The following is a 16,397-nucleotide window of genomic DNA, read 5'->3' as shown; positions in this document are numbered from 1 at the left end:
GCCCTATATATTTTGATTTTCATACAGGAATTACAAAGCTTTTGCTAATATCTATGATGTTGTCTAATGCTATAGTTTAAGGACTAAAAAAGTTTAAACTCACTGAGAGCAGTATCCCAGTGATTCCAGATACTGTATCTAATATTTGTTAAAGCTTTAAAACTTTTTAGCAATCATGGATGCAGCACCCTGACCCAGTACCAAGTGTTTGCATTTTAGAGTGGTGCTGGGACACAGTAATGTTCTTGATGGTTATTTGGGCCACCATTCTCATACATCTAGAGGGTTAGAATTTATTTTTTATTTTTTATTATTTAATCCAAGACTACTGTTTTGCACCGTACATGTTACCTTGGAATACCATTGAATGTTCTCCATGTAAAACAACATCAAAAAACATTTTAGGCAACGATTTTAACTTAAGAATTTTTTATGGTATCTAAGGATGTCACAGTAATAGAATGGAAAGGTAAAGATTTATACAAAAAGGCAAACAGTACCACGCATTTGCATTGCCTGCTATGCTCTCATTTCCACACTGTGGTCGGATGTCATGGCACTATCTATGTATGCCACAGCATCTATATCTAGTTTCACATTTTAAGTTTGTTTAACATGTTTAACACATGGAGAACAATTATTATCATTGTGCTTTATCTGCTTTAAATATCACATTTCCGATATGCACACCAGGCCTGCCTTTTATTTCTCACTCAAATGTGTTTGAGTTGTGGTTTTTCGAGTACATCTCCAGCAGATGTCAGTAATGACTTTCGATATCCATATGAGATGCTGTGGACCAGCAAAGACGGTCAGCAATGGAAAGCGTCATGTGGTTTGGTTCAAGTCATGAACGTCCTCCACTTACGCAGCAACTTTGAATTGCAATCACACACTGCATTACACTGCACAAGGAATAAACTAAAGATATTTGTATGCTTTATAATTCAATTTCATTTCCGAGTACACTCACTGACTAACGCACACTGCTATTTGATTGCGAATTCAGGACCATGGACAGAGTCAGTTGTGCTGCGCCTCTTTGGTCAGCGCCACAATTTATGCAATATTGCATAACTAAACTGACTGAATTTGCACCAAAACACCGCTCAATACCTGTCGAATATTGGTTGAGAACTTGTAACCACACCATTGACAAAACTGGTGTTGTGTTTCTCTCTAAAGGGGAAGTCCCGGTTCTTGATGAGACAGGGAACCTCTGTATGATGTTATTGTTGTTAGGGCGGGGGTCTTCTTCTTATTCTCATATAGCTCACAACTGAACGCAGATGTCTCGAGACGTATCTAAAAAAAGGTAGCCGTTCTTAAAAACGCGGCGCTACTGCACGAGACGCTGAAATACAGCGGCAAGTGGCGCAACGGTCACAAAAGTCCATCTAGCGGCGCTTGTTTAGTAAACAGCTAACATGCGTTCGATGTGGACGCCCGCTGACACATTCTATGACACATTATTGACACCTCATTTGAGGCATACAGATACAAAATTGGCCTGCATTTGATGACCATTCATTCCACTGACGGTTATTAGTGACACATCCTGCCAACGTTAAACCTACCCATCCTCCCACGTTAAACATTCTCTCAGTCTTTTTATTTAGGCTATTTATTGTTGAGCTGACTTATACATGGCATCTCGTTGTCCCTTTTCGTGACAGACCGCATTTGTTTGCGTTACGTTCGGTTGGTAAACTTTAGAATCGCATTTGATGCTGACGCGGGCAGCAGTGTAGGACAATGTTCAATTATTTCGCGTTTCACCGTCAATGTTGCGGCCATAGATTTATGTGCAATATGAATCAGTGACATCCAGAGAATTTACGCTACCACCACCACAGCTCGCGAGCAGGACGCATGCGCATTGACAAGAAACAACCGGTCTTTAAAAAAATCCTTATTCCAACGGATGTAATCAAGGCAAAGAATATCTCTTATCTCTGGGCATACATGGTGAAATTGTAAGTATGGGGATCTTAAGTTATTTTATAAGGATAGGAGTTATCCAGGGAGACAACCACCATTGAGTTTGATTGTTGCAAAAATGTTGTTTGACAGAAATGTCTTTTCGATGGTTGTCCTGGGCGATAAAGAGATTGTAGCTGTGCTTCATGATGACACTTTAAAATGCGAGAATATGCGATGGAAATGCTATTCGTCCATTGCATTTTTGCTTTCAAAAACAACAGGCTCTGAATGCAAATATAGTGTTTTTATTTTCTCGGGGCGCCCCATCGTTACGGAATTGATTGACAGTAAATGCTATAATATTCTTTTTTTTTTTTATTTCTTTTTTTATTTATTTTTTTTTCGTATGGTGTGCTTCGTTTAAGCAGACCATATCGGGATTTTATCTTTCAGTACCAACGTATGCCAGCATTATGGCGCGTGGAGTCAATGGTACAAAATATTCAGTCGTAAATTGCCAAATGTATTTTTTCCTAAATTAAAAATTATTATCATCAATCACGGCTTGAGCATTTCTTGTGCACCGTGGCTGTGATCACTGAATGAAGGGATTCGACTGCAGCTTGATGAGTGCTGCGCCCCCTCCTACCCTCACCAAATATTCAAACATCTTTGCCAAGCGTCGTTCCTCAAGTGAGGTCTTTGCCATGATTCCATTTCCTTGGATTTAACACAGCGAGATTTAGTGTGATCAGAACCATTGCTTCTAAGTGACTTAATTATTATTTCTCTCTTTGTATACAAAATTACCATAGTAGTTTATGAGAAGGAAAACTCTATTTTTGCTTTATAGCCTTCATGACACAGACACCAAAGCTTGTAGAACTAGAGAAAGCCCACCCACATGGCAACAAGTCTAAATTAATTGTGCTGTAGGCCTTGCAGAATCGGGAGAAGCACTGTAACACTGACTGTGATCATCATTTTATGATAGTAATTTATTTCATCAATGAGCTTATGAATCATATATGGAACTAATTGAAATTCTGAATTAATTTTGAATCTGTCAGTTATTAGTCATTCTTTTGGAACTAGATAAATAATCTGAACTTTGTAAAGTTCATAAATACTTTTTACAGATGATCTAGAAATCTAGTGCGACTGATGTCTAACTATACAAGTTATGGCAAGTAGATTGATTGTTTAAAGGAATATTCTGGGTTCAATACCAGTTAAGCTCAATCCAAAGCATTTGTTGAATAATGATACCGTAAATATGAAATAAGTAGAAAATAAAAATAAATAAATAAATGTACTCGTCCCTCCTTTTCTTTAAAGCAAAAAGAGCAAATATCAAGGTTTCAGTGAGGCACTTACAATAAAAAGAAGGTAAAAGGTAAGAAATCTTAAAATTTTTGGAGGATGTAAAAGCAGAAATGTGAAGCTTATAATTTCATAAAAGCACTCAGGCCTACATTAAATCTACTGTTAACATTTGTGTATTATTTGTGCTGTAAAGTTGTTTAAATTGACGTTTTTATGGTCATTTTAGGGTTTACAGCGATATGTCATCATGATAACGAAGTTGTAAAATTGGATATAACTTTACATGGAAAAGGTTAGTAAGCAATTTTATCACACTAAAACCATGTTAACTTAGCACACATATTGTTTATATCTTGTGGCTATACTTCCTTACTGTAATCCATATATTTGCTTTGTTTTAAAGAAAAGATGGGAAAAGTTGAAATTAATGTTTGTGGTAATTAACATTATTCCACAAATGCTGTTGATTGAGCTTAACTTGTATTGAACCTAAAATATTTATTTAGGTAGTATGCTTGCATTCAAAATCAATTGCAGAGAGGCTATTGCTCAAGTATGAGATAACATGCTAGGTCATGTTAGTCTTTATGACATGTTGGAACATTTTTGGTTAATGGTCAAGTTAAAACATGCCCACGTTCAGTCAATCTACAGTATATGCACATTTACCATCTCATGGGAATTGGGATTTGCATGATCAGATAATGGAAGTCACTTTCAATCATATTTGTTTGACCAGCCTCCATGTTTCTTCTGTGCTTGATGTTTCTTTAAAAGCATTATTTTTTCCATTGGAAACCACAAAATGTTTAAACTTCCTATATCTACACCCGCACAATTGCTTGTTGAGCCACTGATATCAGCCAATGATCTCTTTTTGGCTGCATTTATATTGGCTCCATCTCAGTTGCATCCTGTTTTCTGCAGCCCATGGGATCAGAGCGGATGGAGATGCGAAAGAGGCAGATGTCGGTGCAGCAGGAGTCGGTGGCAGGGACCACAGCACTGGCGCAGAATGAGCAGCCCGGCCAAGGGAACCGTGGCTCCAACGCCTGCTGCTTCTGCTGGTGCTGTTGCTGCAGCTGCTCTTGGTAGGAGTATTTTCATTTGTTATTGGTTATGTAGGATCTTATATAACATGGTTAGCTTTGGGCCAAATTTATGTCCAGGAAATTGCATCTGAATATTAATTTGTGGTTTGAAAAAGAAAATTCTGTCATCATTTACTCACCCTAATGTTGTTAGAACCTATATGACTTTCTTCCGTGGAGCACATAAGGAGATTTTGGGCAGAATGTTAACCTCAGTCACAGTTCACATTCATTGCACCTGTTTGCAATACAGTCATCTCCTTTTGTGTTCTATGGAGGAAGAAAAAGTCAAATAGGTTTAGAACATTATGAGGGTGAGTAAATGATAGACAATTCATTTTTGGGTGAACTATCCCCTTAAAACTGAAGTGTGTAACTTTTTCAGTGTAAATACTTTCTCATATCCTAGCTTAAAATGCATACAACTACAACCCCAATTCCAAAAAAGTTGACACAGAATGGAAAATGCTAATTAAAACAAAAAGAGTGATTTGTAAATTTTATTCACCCTGTGCTACTGTATAGTGCATCCGGAAAGTATTCACAGCGCTTCACTTTTACCACATTTTGTTATGTTACAGCCTTATTCCAAAATGGATTAAATTCATTATTTTCCTCAAAATTCTACAAACAATACCCCATAATGACAACGTGAAAGAAGTTTGTTTGAAATCTTTGCAAATTTATTAAAAATAAAAAACGGAAAAAAATCACATGTACATAAGTATTCACTGCCTTTGCCATGACACTCAAAATTGAGCTCAGGTGCATCCTGTTTCCACTGATCATCCTTGAGATGTTTCCACAACTTGATTGGAGTCCACCTGTGGTAAATTCAGTTGATTGGACATGATTTGGAAAGGCACACACCTGTCTATATAAGGTCCCACAGTTAACAGTGCATGTCAGAGCACAAACCAAGCCATGAAGTCCAAGGAATTGTCTGTACACCTCCGAGACAGGATTGTTTCGAGGCACAGAAAATCTCTGCAGCATTGAAGGTCCCAGTGAGCACAGTGGCCTCCATCATCCGTAAATGGAAGAAGTTTGGAACCACCAGGACTCTTCCTAGAGCTGGCTGCCTGGCCAAACTGAGCGATCGGGGGAGAAGGGCCTTAATCAGGGAGGTGACCAAGAACCCAATGGTCACTCTGACAGAGCTCCAACATTTCTCTGTGGAGAGAGGAGAACCTTCCAGAAGAACAACCATCTCTGCAGCACTCCACCAATCAGGCCTTTATGGTAGAGTGGCCAGACGGAAGCCACTCCTAAGTAAAAGGCACAAGACAGCCCACCTGGAGTTTGCCAAAAGGCACCTGCAGGACTCTCAGACCATGAGAAACAAAGACTGAACTCTTTGGCCTGAATGGCAAGCGTCATGTCTGGAGGAAACCAGGCACCGCTCATCACCTGGCCAATACCATCCCTACAGTGAAGCATGGTGGTGGCAGCATCATGCTGTGGGGATGTTTTTCAGTGGCAGGAACTGGGAGACTAGTCAGGATCGAGGGAAAGATGAATGCAGCAATGTACAGAGACATCCTTGATGAAAACCTGCTCCAGAGTGCTCTGGACCTCAGACTGGGGCGAAGGTTCATCTTCCAACAGGACAATGACCCTAAGCACACAGCCAAGATAACAAAGGAGTGGCTAAGGGACAACTCTGTGAATGTCCTTGAGTGGCCCAGCCAGAGCCCAGACTTGAACCCGATTGAACATCTCTGGAGAGATCTGAAAATGGCTGTGCACCGACGCTCCCCATCCAACCTGATGGAGCTTGAGATGTCCTGCAAAGAAGAATGGGAGAAACTGCCCAAAAATAGGTGTGCCAAGCTTGTAGCATCATACTCAAAAAGACTGGAGGCTGTAATTGGTGCCAAAGGTGCTTCAACAAAGTACTGAGCAAAGGCTGTGAATACTTATGTACATGTGATTTACATTTTTTTTTTTTTTTTTTAATACATTTGCAAAGGCTTCAAACAAACTTCTTTCATGTTGTCATTATGGGGTATTGTTTGTAGAATTTTGAGGAAAATAATGAATTTAATCCATTTTGGAATAAGGCTGTAACCTAACAAAATGTGGAAAAAGTGAAGCGTTGTGAATACTTTCCGGATGCACTGTATATTGAAAGCACTACAGCAACACATTATTTTATGTTTTATCTTGTGTATTTTATTGTATGTTTTTGTAAATAAACTAATTTCAAATCAGATGATTGCAACACACTCAAAAGTTGGGACAGTTGAGTGTTTACCTCTGTGTAACATGACCATTTCTTCTAAAAGCACTTTGGGCACTGAAGACACAAGTTTGTTAAGTTTAGCAAGCAGAATTTTCCCCATTCATCCATTATACAGGTCTTCAGCTGCACAATTTTACGGGGTTATGTTGCCGTATTTTGCGCCTCAACAATTGGAGACAGGTCAGGACTTCATTCAGGCCAATCTAGCACCCGCTCTCTTTGCTTACGCAGCCATGCATTTGCAGTCTGGGCAGTATGTGGTTTGGCGTTGTCCTGCTGAAAAATACAGGGACATCCCTGGAAAAGACGCATGTGGATGGCAGCATTTGTTGCTCCAAACTTCTGCATTAATGGTGCCCTCACAGATGTGAAAGTTACCCATGGACACTGGCTTTTGGACCTGACATTGATATCAGTTTGGATATCCTTTTCCTCTTTGGCCCGGAGAACGCGATGGCTGTTTTCTCCCAAACTATTTGAAATGTGAACTCGTCGGACCACAAAACATGATTCCACTGTTCTACTTTCAAAGGACAAAGGTTTACCGAAGTATTCCTGAGCCCATGTCATGAAATCCATTACAGATGAATGACGGTTTTTAAGACAGTAATGTCTAAGAGTTCGGAGATCATGCACATTCAGAATTGGTTATCTAGAAATACAATGCCAAATCACATACTGCCTGGATTATAAGTTATTATGATGCGCAAAATACGAATGCCCAGTACAATTGCGCAGCTGAAGACCTGCATAATGCATGAAAAATTCTGTTTGCTAAACTTAACAAACTTGTGTCATCAGCGCCCAAATGCTTAATAAGTGTTATTAGAAGAAATGGTGATGTTACACAGTGGTAAACACTCGACTGTCCCAACATTTTTTGGAGTGTGTTGCAATCTTCTGATTTGAAGTGAGTGTATATTTTCCAAAATAAATAAATAAATTCACAAGGTAAAACATCAATTAATGTGTTGTTTAGAACTTTCAATATAGCACAGTGTTAATAGAATTTACAAAATACTCTTTTTGTATTTATTCGCATTTTACATTACGCCCCAACTTTTTTGTAATTGGGGTTGAATAAGTAATCCAATTGTAGGTTCATTTTCCCGAAAACTGTAAACACTGTGCCTCTGTGGCACAATAAACATTCCGAGCGACCCATTCAGCCCAACAAAACCACATTTACTCAACCGGTGGCGTGATTTGGATCTGTTTGTTTGATCAACAGCAGACAAGGGGCATATTCGGAAGGTTGTTTGAATTGTTTTTATTTTTTGTAATTCCATTCAGTGGCGATAGTGGCACAGAAATTACACACTTCAGCTTTAAGTATTGTTCCATGATGAATGTGCCATGAACATTGACCAGATATGCTTTAACTCTATGCAATAATATTAAATCTACTGTTTTTATTCATTCTGCATGTTTATAGAATAATAATGTAATTTTCACTGAGGTGACAGGGATCCTAAGACATCTTCTATGAAAATTCCTCTTAAGATCCATCAGTCCAGCACATTGGACAGACAATGCTTCCAGACTGTGAGCTCATAATGAGCACCAGTTACAGTGTCAAATTGAACATTGGAAAGACTTAAATAACTCTAAGAAAGCAGGTACTCCGAGGCTTCCTAATGCTTTCTGTTAGGTGTCTTGGGATCATTATGTGTTTACTACCTTGCAGTCTCACTGTTAGGAATGAAGACAGAGAGGAGAGGAACCGAAGAGCCTCATATGATTTTAAAGCAGAGGGGAATGCAGACTTCGAGGAGAGGTCAGTCGTTCCAGCTTTTTATTGGAAGAAGTATTTAAAACTACATAGAAATCTACAAAGCTTCATAAAATGTAAAACAGCTACACTGCTGCTATATGGGGGGAGTGGGGATCTATAAAGCATTTAAAGGTGAAACCGAAAAGACCTTTACATACATATAATACGAGTTGTTTGCCAAATATTAAGCATGATTTGTTCACAAATATACTCAAGTGAAGTGTTGTAAAACAAGCCCTTAATTGCAATTAACTGCAATGGTTCCACAACACGTTTTGTGATTTAATCAAAATTGTCTTGGGTTTTGTTTAGTTTTTTTAAACATTCAGAACTGGCTTTGGAACTTTCTTTCCTTTCTCATCTTTTCTTACAATTGATTATGGTAAGAAAACTGTACACAGTACACAATACGGTGGCATTTTCTCCAAGATGCTTACATTTAACCATTAGAGCATGAGATGAGTATAAACACTTCCTCCACACTGCCACCTGGAATACCATGTGACATGGAATATTTTTATTTTTAGAAAATATTTACTGTCATGGGACAGTTCTGCAAGGTGCAACTTTATGACAAATACTCTCCTGTTACTCTTGAAATTGTCTTGCTATAAGAGTATTTGGAAGTAAGAGGTGTCATTGAGGTGGGTAAATTGATTAAGACCTCTGTGTTTCTTGGCAGTCCGAAACCCACTGTGGAAGAGGTGCACTCATGGGGGCAATCCTTCGACAAGCTGATGCACTGCCCTGCTGGAAGAAGTGCCTTTCGGCAGTTTCTGCGCACTGAGTTCAGTGAGGAAAACATGCTCTTTTGGTTGGCTTGTGAAGATTTCAGTAAGGAAACCAATAAGAGCATCATCGAGGAGAAGGCACGGGTTATATATGAAGACTACATCTCCATTCTCTCACCCAAAGAGGTCAGTGCATGTAACAATTCAGTAAATATTTACTGTATAATTATACTGTAAAAATGAAAATATCCTAATGACTCAATTTGAGGTTCCACACATTGCCACACTGGCAGCACCCAGGAGAACCTCTTGGCTCCCTGTCAAAAAGGGCAGTTCTCTGAGGCCATGTCCACATGTACATTTTCGGTTGAAAACCATTTTTCCATTTCCTAATATCATCTTTTTCGAAAGTAAGATGTAGCACTACAGATCGTTTTACAAAAGTCGTAATTTTTGGTGTAGGAAAACACCGTTCCATGAGTGTGTATGAGAGGCATAAAAGCAGAGGCGGCACTAGGTAGGGGCTAGCTTGTGCTTCAGCCTCCCCAAGAAAGCCCATAGCACCCCCAACAGCCAGCAGATTATCCTCTGGATGAAGATTTTATGAAGAAACATTTTCCCTGACAATATTTTAGCAATATTTGTTGTGTGTTCCGCATTTCTGTCACCTGTTAAGCATCAGAACTAGTGATGCCCGATTACAAATGAATTACTCATTTGAGTTGATTCCTTCAAAGAATAATTCAAATGGTTTAGCAAAATGGTCCGAATTGTTCAGACAGCTTACGTACTATTGTTTGGAGCGTTTCTCACTCTGTAAAAACAGAAATAAAATAAATAGAACAGAAAACAATCAAGTGGAATATTTACTGTCATGATACACAGAGCAGATGAGGTAAACGCAACTGTTGAAACTTTACGAAGCGCACTCCAACTGCATTTCTCACTCCAACTCTCAGTAATGCTGGAGCAGCCCCTGTAAACTAGCAACCCCTGACCCTGCTTTGTAACAATCAGAGCCCTTCTACCAGGTGAAGCTGCAAACTTAGCAAAAAAATGATAACACAGTGGTCCCATAGACATTCTTATGGCGGTTCACTGGCGAGGAGACAGAGACAAGAAAAATAAACTGCTTTTGTGAGGAAACAGAGCATAATTTAAAGAACTGGCCACCTGTCCACTAATCTTCAACATGTTTTACACGCAACAATCCTATTGGAGTGAACAATGTGTGGAGTTTACAATGATAAAAATTAAGAGAAGTCACGGATGATTTTGCGACATGTAGGTGTCAGTTTACGTCTCTCCCCGTTCATACGTTGACGGCGATATTTTGAATCAAAACCTGCAAGTGCATCCTTCGTTTGACAGCAATGAATAATGTCTTTATTAAGTTCAACATCTGCGTGTGCAGCTTTGAACAACTCAAAGTAAAGCCAACCAAACAGGTATCAAAAACTATCATTGCATGTTTTTTTTTTTACATGTATATCGTAGTACTATGTAAATACCATGGTGTACATCAATGCACCGCAGTATTACCATGTGATACCATCACAATACCATGGTCCTGCCATAGCAGGCTATTTTTTTTTTTTTTTTTTTTTTTTGAAAGGTAGCTGATTTTGAGAAACTTTATCTAGAGCTGGATGTGCTGTGTGAATAAGATTTTTAGCAAAGCTTTGTAGCCTGTAGTTACATTAATTGCTATACAAGATATATATACTTGTGAAAAGGTAAAAATGCTGCACCTCAAGCCACCAGAATTAAATGGTTTATTGCCGTTTTTGCAAAAAGTTTCTCCCAGGGGAACATGTCCCCAGACCCCCAATAAGGGTACAATGTTGTGCTGTACCTATGCTTCAAACAGTACGGTAAAAAGCTGAAAACACCCCTGAAAGTGTGTTGCCTGTTTTATTGAGGCTGCAGTATAGAGATTTCACTTCTGTTGTCACCAGGTGCAAACTGATATTAATAAAATTGCTTGGCCATGCCGGGTTTTTAGTGATCAAAGCTCAGCTCCCCCATCCATGATTTAGCACCTCTTCAGCACCAGCAATCAAAATTCACTGGCACTGCTCCTACATAAATGTTGCAAAATCAATGTGTATTTAAACTTAAAACGTATAAGTGGATGTGGCTTAAGGAGCTTGCAAAATGGAACCCATAAGTTCCTGCAAGAACTCTTAAGACTGTCAGCTGTTCCTCCGGTAACCCCATTGGCACTTCAAATACATACTGAAGTTCCTTAAGTACCAATAAGGATATCAGAGGCACCCTGAAAATATGGCTAGTGCTTCCCCAGAACAGGGTTTTTTTTAACTTTTCGATGCCAATGACCACCAAATACGATGATTCCCTTGCGATAGATCCCCAGCTATTTATTTTAATGTATAAATTCACATTTATACTGTGTGACAAAAATAGTAAACGTGATATTATAAGGACAGCATGTTGTTTGCAAAAATGAATAATTGGCTTTTATATTGCTATTGCACTATAGAAAAAAAGAAATGATTTAATATTATCTAGAAAATATTTACTCTGTATTAAAGGTGCACTCAGTAATTTTTTCCCATTAAAAACAATTTCACTCCTAAAGAAATAAATAGTAATTTTTAACATACAGTACGTATTGAATCATGACCATTCACATAAGATGAAGGCTCCATTCATTTAAGCAACCTTATAAAAGCTGGTTTATTCTACATGGAGAGGGTCTCCTCATGGAGGCTGCCATGTTGAGATCACATGGCCAGCGGAATACCACTTGCTTAATCTCAGTAACTGCCCTGTTGTTGCACACTTTACTCATGGATTAGATTAATCATGGCTGACTGTGTATAGTAAATTTCCACAGTGACATTGGTATCTGAAAACTACTGTGTGCGAAAACTATTCATGCCTCTAGGTGTCAGTGCAAGTCCAAGATAAAACAAATTATAATAATAAAATTAAATTATATAAATAAAAGAGAGAGAGAGAAAAAAAAGATACTGAGTGCACCTTTTTAATTGACAGAATATCTTTTTGCTACACAAAATCAGTTCATGAATTTCTGAATTTTCACTTCAAATGCAAAAGCAGCTTTATAGAGAATATGACTTTACATCCCCCAGTGAGCAAGCAAAAGATGATGGTGTTGAGAAATTCTCTGGAAAAGCCACAACATAAGTACAAACAATTTTTTTGTACTAAGTAGTTTATACTAGTACAAACTAAGATTTGTCTTTAGAAAGTAGAATGAAAAATAATAATGTTAAATGTTAAACTTTTTGCATCCCCTTGTGGCCCACTGAATGTCACCCAACCCCAGTTTGAAAATCCCTGCTCCAGAAAGTTTGACCAGTGTGAAATCTGAGGAACCCCAAATGGTTCCTCAAGTATCTTTTCATTTTTACAGTGAAATGATGAATTTTTTTTTTTTTTTTTGTGCTTTTCTTAGGTGAGCCTTGACTCTAGAGTTCGGGAGGTTATAAACAGGAACATGCAGGAGCCATCATCCCACACATTTGATGATGCCCAGCTCCAGATATACACGCTAATGCAAAGAGACTCATATCCTCGATTCATGAACTCCCCAGTCTACATAAGCCTGCTGAAGACAGTCTCTGAGCAGTCGGTGGAATCTTAGATCTCTGTGATCCTTGTTGAATGCCCCCTCCATATCTTTTGTTTTTTACCTTTCCTTGCGCAGAATATGTTTAAAAGGACCTCAGTATGGGTCCTCCCAGGGATTTTACTGCTATAGCGATCTGTACCTGACAAAAAGACACTCAGGTCTCCAGGTCACTGGATAAAAAAAATGTCTCAAATCTCCTGAGGGCTCCTCACCACAAGTACTGCTACAGATCACCATAGCAAGATGCTCCAAAGGATAATAATCTATTTTATTTGTGTTTTATTTTATTGTTTCTTATTCTTTTTTTTTATTTATTTTTTTTTATTAATGTTTGAAGGACAATGTGATACCAATTGTGTGCTATATATAGTATATACAGTAGATATATTTATGAATTTGTATTACATTTCTTCAACTTTTTTGTCTTGTGTTACAATATTTAAAGAAAAGGGAATTATGGGTACACAGTATTACCCGTTTCTGAATAGTGCGTATGAGAATCAAAGCTCAAGTCAAAGCAACACTTCAACTGTACCCAGAGGACATTCTGTGATACACTATTGTTTTAGCTACTTCACTAACAACTCTCTGTTATAATGACTTGGCATCTCCAATGGAAAATTAATACTATCTGCCATACCACAAGCATGGCTTTAGTTTGAAATCAGTGTTAAAGGCTGAGACTGAAGTAAGGTAAAGAAAAAAAATATTTAAATAAAAAAGGACAAAACAAAGGTATCATGGATAAGAAAGATCATGTCACAAAATCTTTGTCACAAATGATGATTACGGAATATTATCAGACAGTATATCTCAAAAGGCACCAGGAAAATGGTTTCCCCTGATTTCGTATTCCACAAGACAATATCAAGAAGTATATTTCTGTATTTACAGAAATATCGTCCATCAATAAGTGTTTTTTTTTTCTGTATCATTATATTATTCCCATGCTGCACCCAGAATGAGCAGCTAAGAGATGGTTGAACATGACTATTCCTTGCATGTCCTCAACCCAAAGATACTTTAAAAACATTTCTATATTTAGCTCTGAATGGACCCTTATGAGTAGATGACACCAAAGTAGCCAAGTCCAGTAAAACTGGGTGATTAGCTTTTTCCTCCAATATAACTGACTAGAATTGGAGCTGCCAAGTTCTTACTATATTTTAAGTTCTGTGAATTACTTTGTTGCCTGACTTTTGATGTTGCTCAAAGACAAGATCCTCACTTGGGGAAGTGCCTTGACATTCAATTTTGTGACATCTCTCTCATTTTATATTTATTTTTTGGCAATAGTTGATTTAAACTCTTGCCACATACAAAGACTCTCTGGGCCTTTGATCAATTCATGAGATGACACAGTGACTTCTGAATTGAACCACTGCACTTCATTTGCCTCTAGTTTTGAAGAGGAAACAATCACCATTGTTTTTTTTTTGAGTGCTGAAGTCACCATATTTAAGGAAGCAGGTTTGTTTGTTTATCAGGTAGAGATGAGGACAAATCATTACGATTATTGATCTGAGGCCAAACGTCTATCTGCCAACATGTTTTTCATGGTGGTGATTCTACTTGTCTTAGACTAAATATGTGCAATTGATATGTGCAATTTGAGCTGATGGATTCACCACATAGATCAACCTCATACACAATCTAAGCCAATGGTTTGGAGTTATACTGCCTATAAGTGTTTTTTTTTCTTTCACTTTTTGTTGTGGTTCTGTAAATTATACAAAAAGTGTTATTTTCCAATCAGTTTACATACAAATTATACTAAATTTTTTAACATGTTAATGTTTACAGTAATCAGATTAGGTTTTTTTTTCTGTTTTATTGAACTGAGAAAAATAAAGATTTGTGGGCATTTGGAATCTTTAAGATACAATAAAGCACAATAATTTTAAAATGCATGATTGTTTTAAGAGATTAAACATTCTGTGAGATCCCCCTGCCTATATGCATTTTCCTATATAGTTTTAGTACTTCTGACAAGCATGGACGGACTAAGGCCCCAGGGTACCCAGCGTCTTGATAGGCCCCCTCTTGAATTTCCAAATAAAAACTATTGCATTGCAAATATGAGTCACAATTGCAAGATATAAAGTTGCAATTATGAGAATGAACTCACCATGTTTGTACTACATTGCGAAAGAGACAACAATATATCATGACTATAAGATGCAAACTGCTGCAATGCTATGCTCTGAAAGCACGTCCTACTGTCTCACAAAATTTAACTTCTCAAGTAAATGTATCTTGTTTTACATTTTTTACTGTAAAACATGACAAAATAATGATCTGTGCAATGTACTTTGTAAAAAAAAAAAATGAATTGTGTCCAATAATATAATTTATTGCTCTATTTTGTTATTGAACATATATTAATGATCCAAATGTTCAACATAATCTCATCAATAGTATGCATTTGGTTGGTTGGTTTGTTTGGTGTCCATTTATAGTGGAGTGTAACAAATGCCACTGACTGCCCACTCCCTCTGCTCTGGAGAGGATGCACCTGGGAACCTCAAAAAAGAACCCTGCTGGAAGTGTCCTCCCCATTTTGCTGCGTCTAAAGGTAAAGTTGGTGTGTACATAAGAACACTCATCATGTAAATATCTTTTCTTATTAAAGAGTGGGTTAGCTCCTTTTCATAACATTTTAAACTACCGTAAAGATGCTGAGGTCTTAGGATGTGAACAGTCGCCTCCTGTTTTCCATATGCACAAAAGGACATCAAGAACAATCAGCAATGGGTTGTTTGTTATTCAAATTAGGCATTGCTAATGCAAGGGGCTTGTTAAGACATCAAGGCAGTAGTGTAGCAAAACCATTTGGGACCAAAAAATAAATAAAAATAAACAGCAATAGAAATTCACAAAACTCTGGGACATGACAGCACAATCAAACCTGGCTTCTCATTTGGTCATAAATGGCAAGTACCACCTACTTTGTATTGATTACTGATGTCAAAATTAACATTAAGCATTTAATAGTATTCTTCTGCATGGAAGTTGTTCAGCTTCTACCAATTCAAGAACCTCTCCCTACTTTCAGCATGAACTCCTAAGAATCTCTCTCTTCTGAGTAGTTCTCAGAAGTTATTAGTTGCTCAGGAAATAATCTTTGAAACGGTTAGTTTGTTAAAAGCTGTAATTACTGCAGTGTGTAGACAAGCCAATTTGACTGCCTACAGTATTGTTTCCAAAGACACATTTCATTTTTTAATACCACACTCCAGTCTCTGTACTTTTACACATAACACATACAGTTTACATGCACCGAATCACAAGATAATGCAAAATTTCAGCCGTAATCTAAAACCCTATCACACACCACTATAAAAGGTTGTTAAAATAAATCTTATGAATCCAGGGTTAGGGTGTAAATCTCAGATGTTTACTTTTAAGAGTTTTAAATTATTTTTTAAATGGCTAAAGGCATATACTGATATAATCACTAGATCTTACAAAGAAACATGAGTCCTTGCAAAAGTGAAACTGCAAAAGCTCACAATATAATGCCACCTTGACAAGCTTTAAATCCACACTGACCATAATCTATAAAGCTATCCATTTGCTTGTCATTTCCTATTTTCTCAGCATCCAATTTATTTAAGTTTAAGTTAAAGAGACTCAGAAGCAGACTTTTATCAAATGTGTTGACGTGTAAAGGTGCATGTATAAA

General features: G+C 37.6%; 1 protein-coding gene across 4 annotated transcripts; it reads left to right on the top strand.

The window, feature by feature from the left end:
- The first annotated feature begins 1,853 nt into the window (after positions 1 to 1,853).
- LOC127440327 (regulator of G-protein signaling 20-like) lies at positions 1,854 to 16,264 on the top strand. 4 transcript variants are annotated; one of them, XM_051696857.1, is made up of 7 exons: positions 1,947 to 1,976; positions 3,262 to 3,319; positions 3,476 to 3,541; positions 4,177 to 4,340; positions 8,273 to 8,362; positions 9,042 to 9,276; positions 12,536 to 16,264. In XM_051696857.1, exons 3-7 carry the CDS (start codon positions 3,533 to 3,535, stop codon positions 12,722 to 12,724), a joined length of 687 nt encoding a protein of 228 aa, XP_051552817.1. In that variant the 5' UTR covers positions 1,947 to 1,976; positions 3,262 to 3,319; positions 3,476 to 3,532; the 3' UTR covers positions 12,725 to 16,264. The 4 variants fall into 4 exon arrangements, with proteins under 4 accessions (XP_051552818.1, XP_051552816.1, XP_051552819.1 ...); XM_051696858.1 differs by lacking the exon at positions 3,262 to 3,319 and having other exon boundaries at positions 1,854 to 1,976; positions 8,285 to 8,362; XM_051696856.1 differs by lacking the exon at positions 3,262 to 3,319 and having other exon boundaries at positions 1,854 to 1,976.
- Positions 16,265 to 16,397: the final 133 nt, after the last annotated feature.

The sequence above is a fragment of the Myxocyprinus asiaticus genome, chromosome 5 (assembly GCF_019703515.2).
Source record: "Myxocyprinus asiaticus isolate MX2 ecotype Aquarium Trade chromosome 5, UBuf_Myxa_2, whole genome shotgun sequence".
NCBI lineage: Eukaryota > Metazoa > Chordata > Actinopteri > Cypriniformes > Catostomidae > Myxocyprinus > Myxocyprinus asiaticus.
This window is presented reverse-complemented; position numbering and strand designations above follow the sequence as displayed.

What these genes read in the sequence shown, in the direction of transcription:
- LOC127440327 (XM_051696856.1), top strand. An exon ending in AATGCAGACTTCGAGGAGAG is followed by an intron (nt 8,363 to 9,041) that starts GTCAGTCGTTCC and finishes GTTTCTTGGCAG; the next exon opens with TCCGAAACCCACTGTGGAAG. An exon ending in CCATTCTCTCACCCAAAGAG is followed by an intron (nt 9,277 to 12,535) that starts GTCAGTGCATGT and finishes TGCTTTTCTTAG; the next exon opens with GTGAGCCTTGACTCTAGAGT.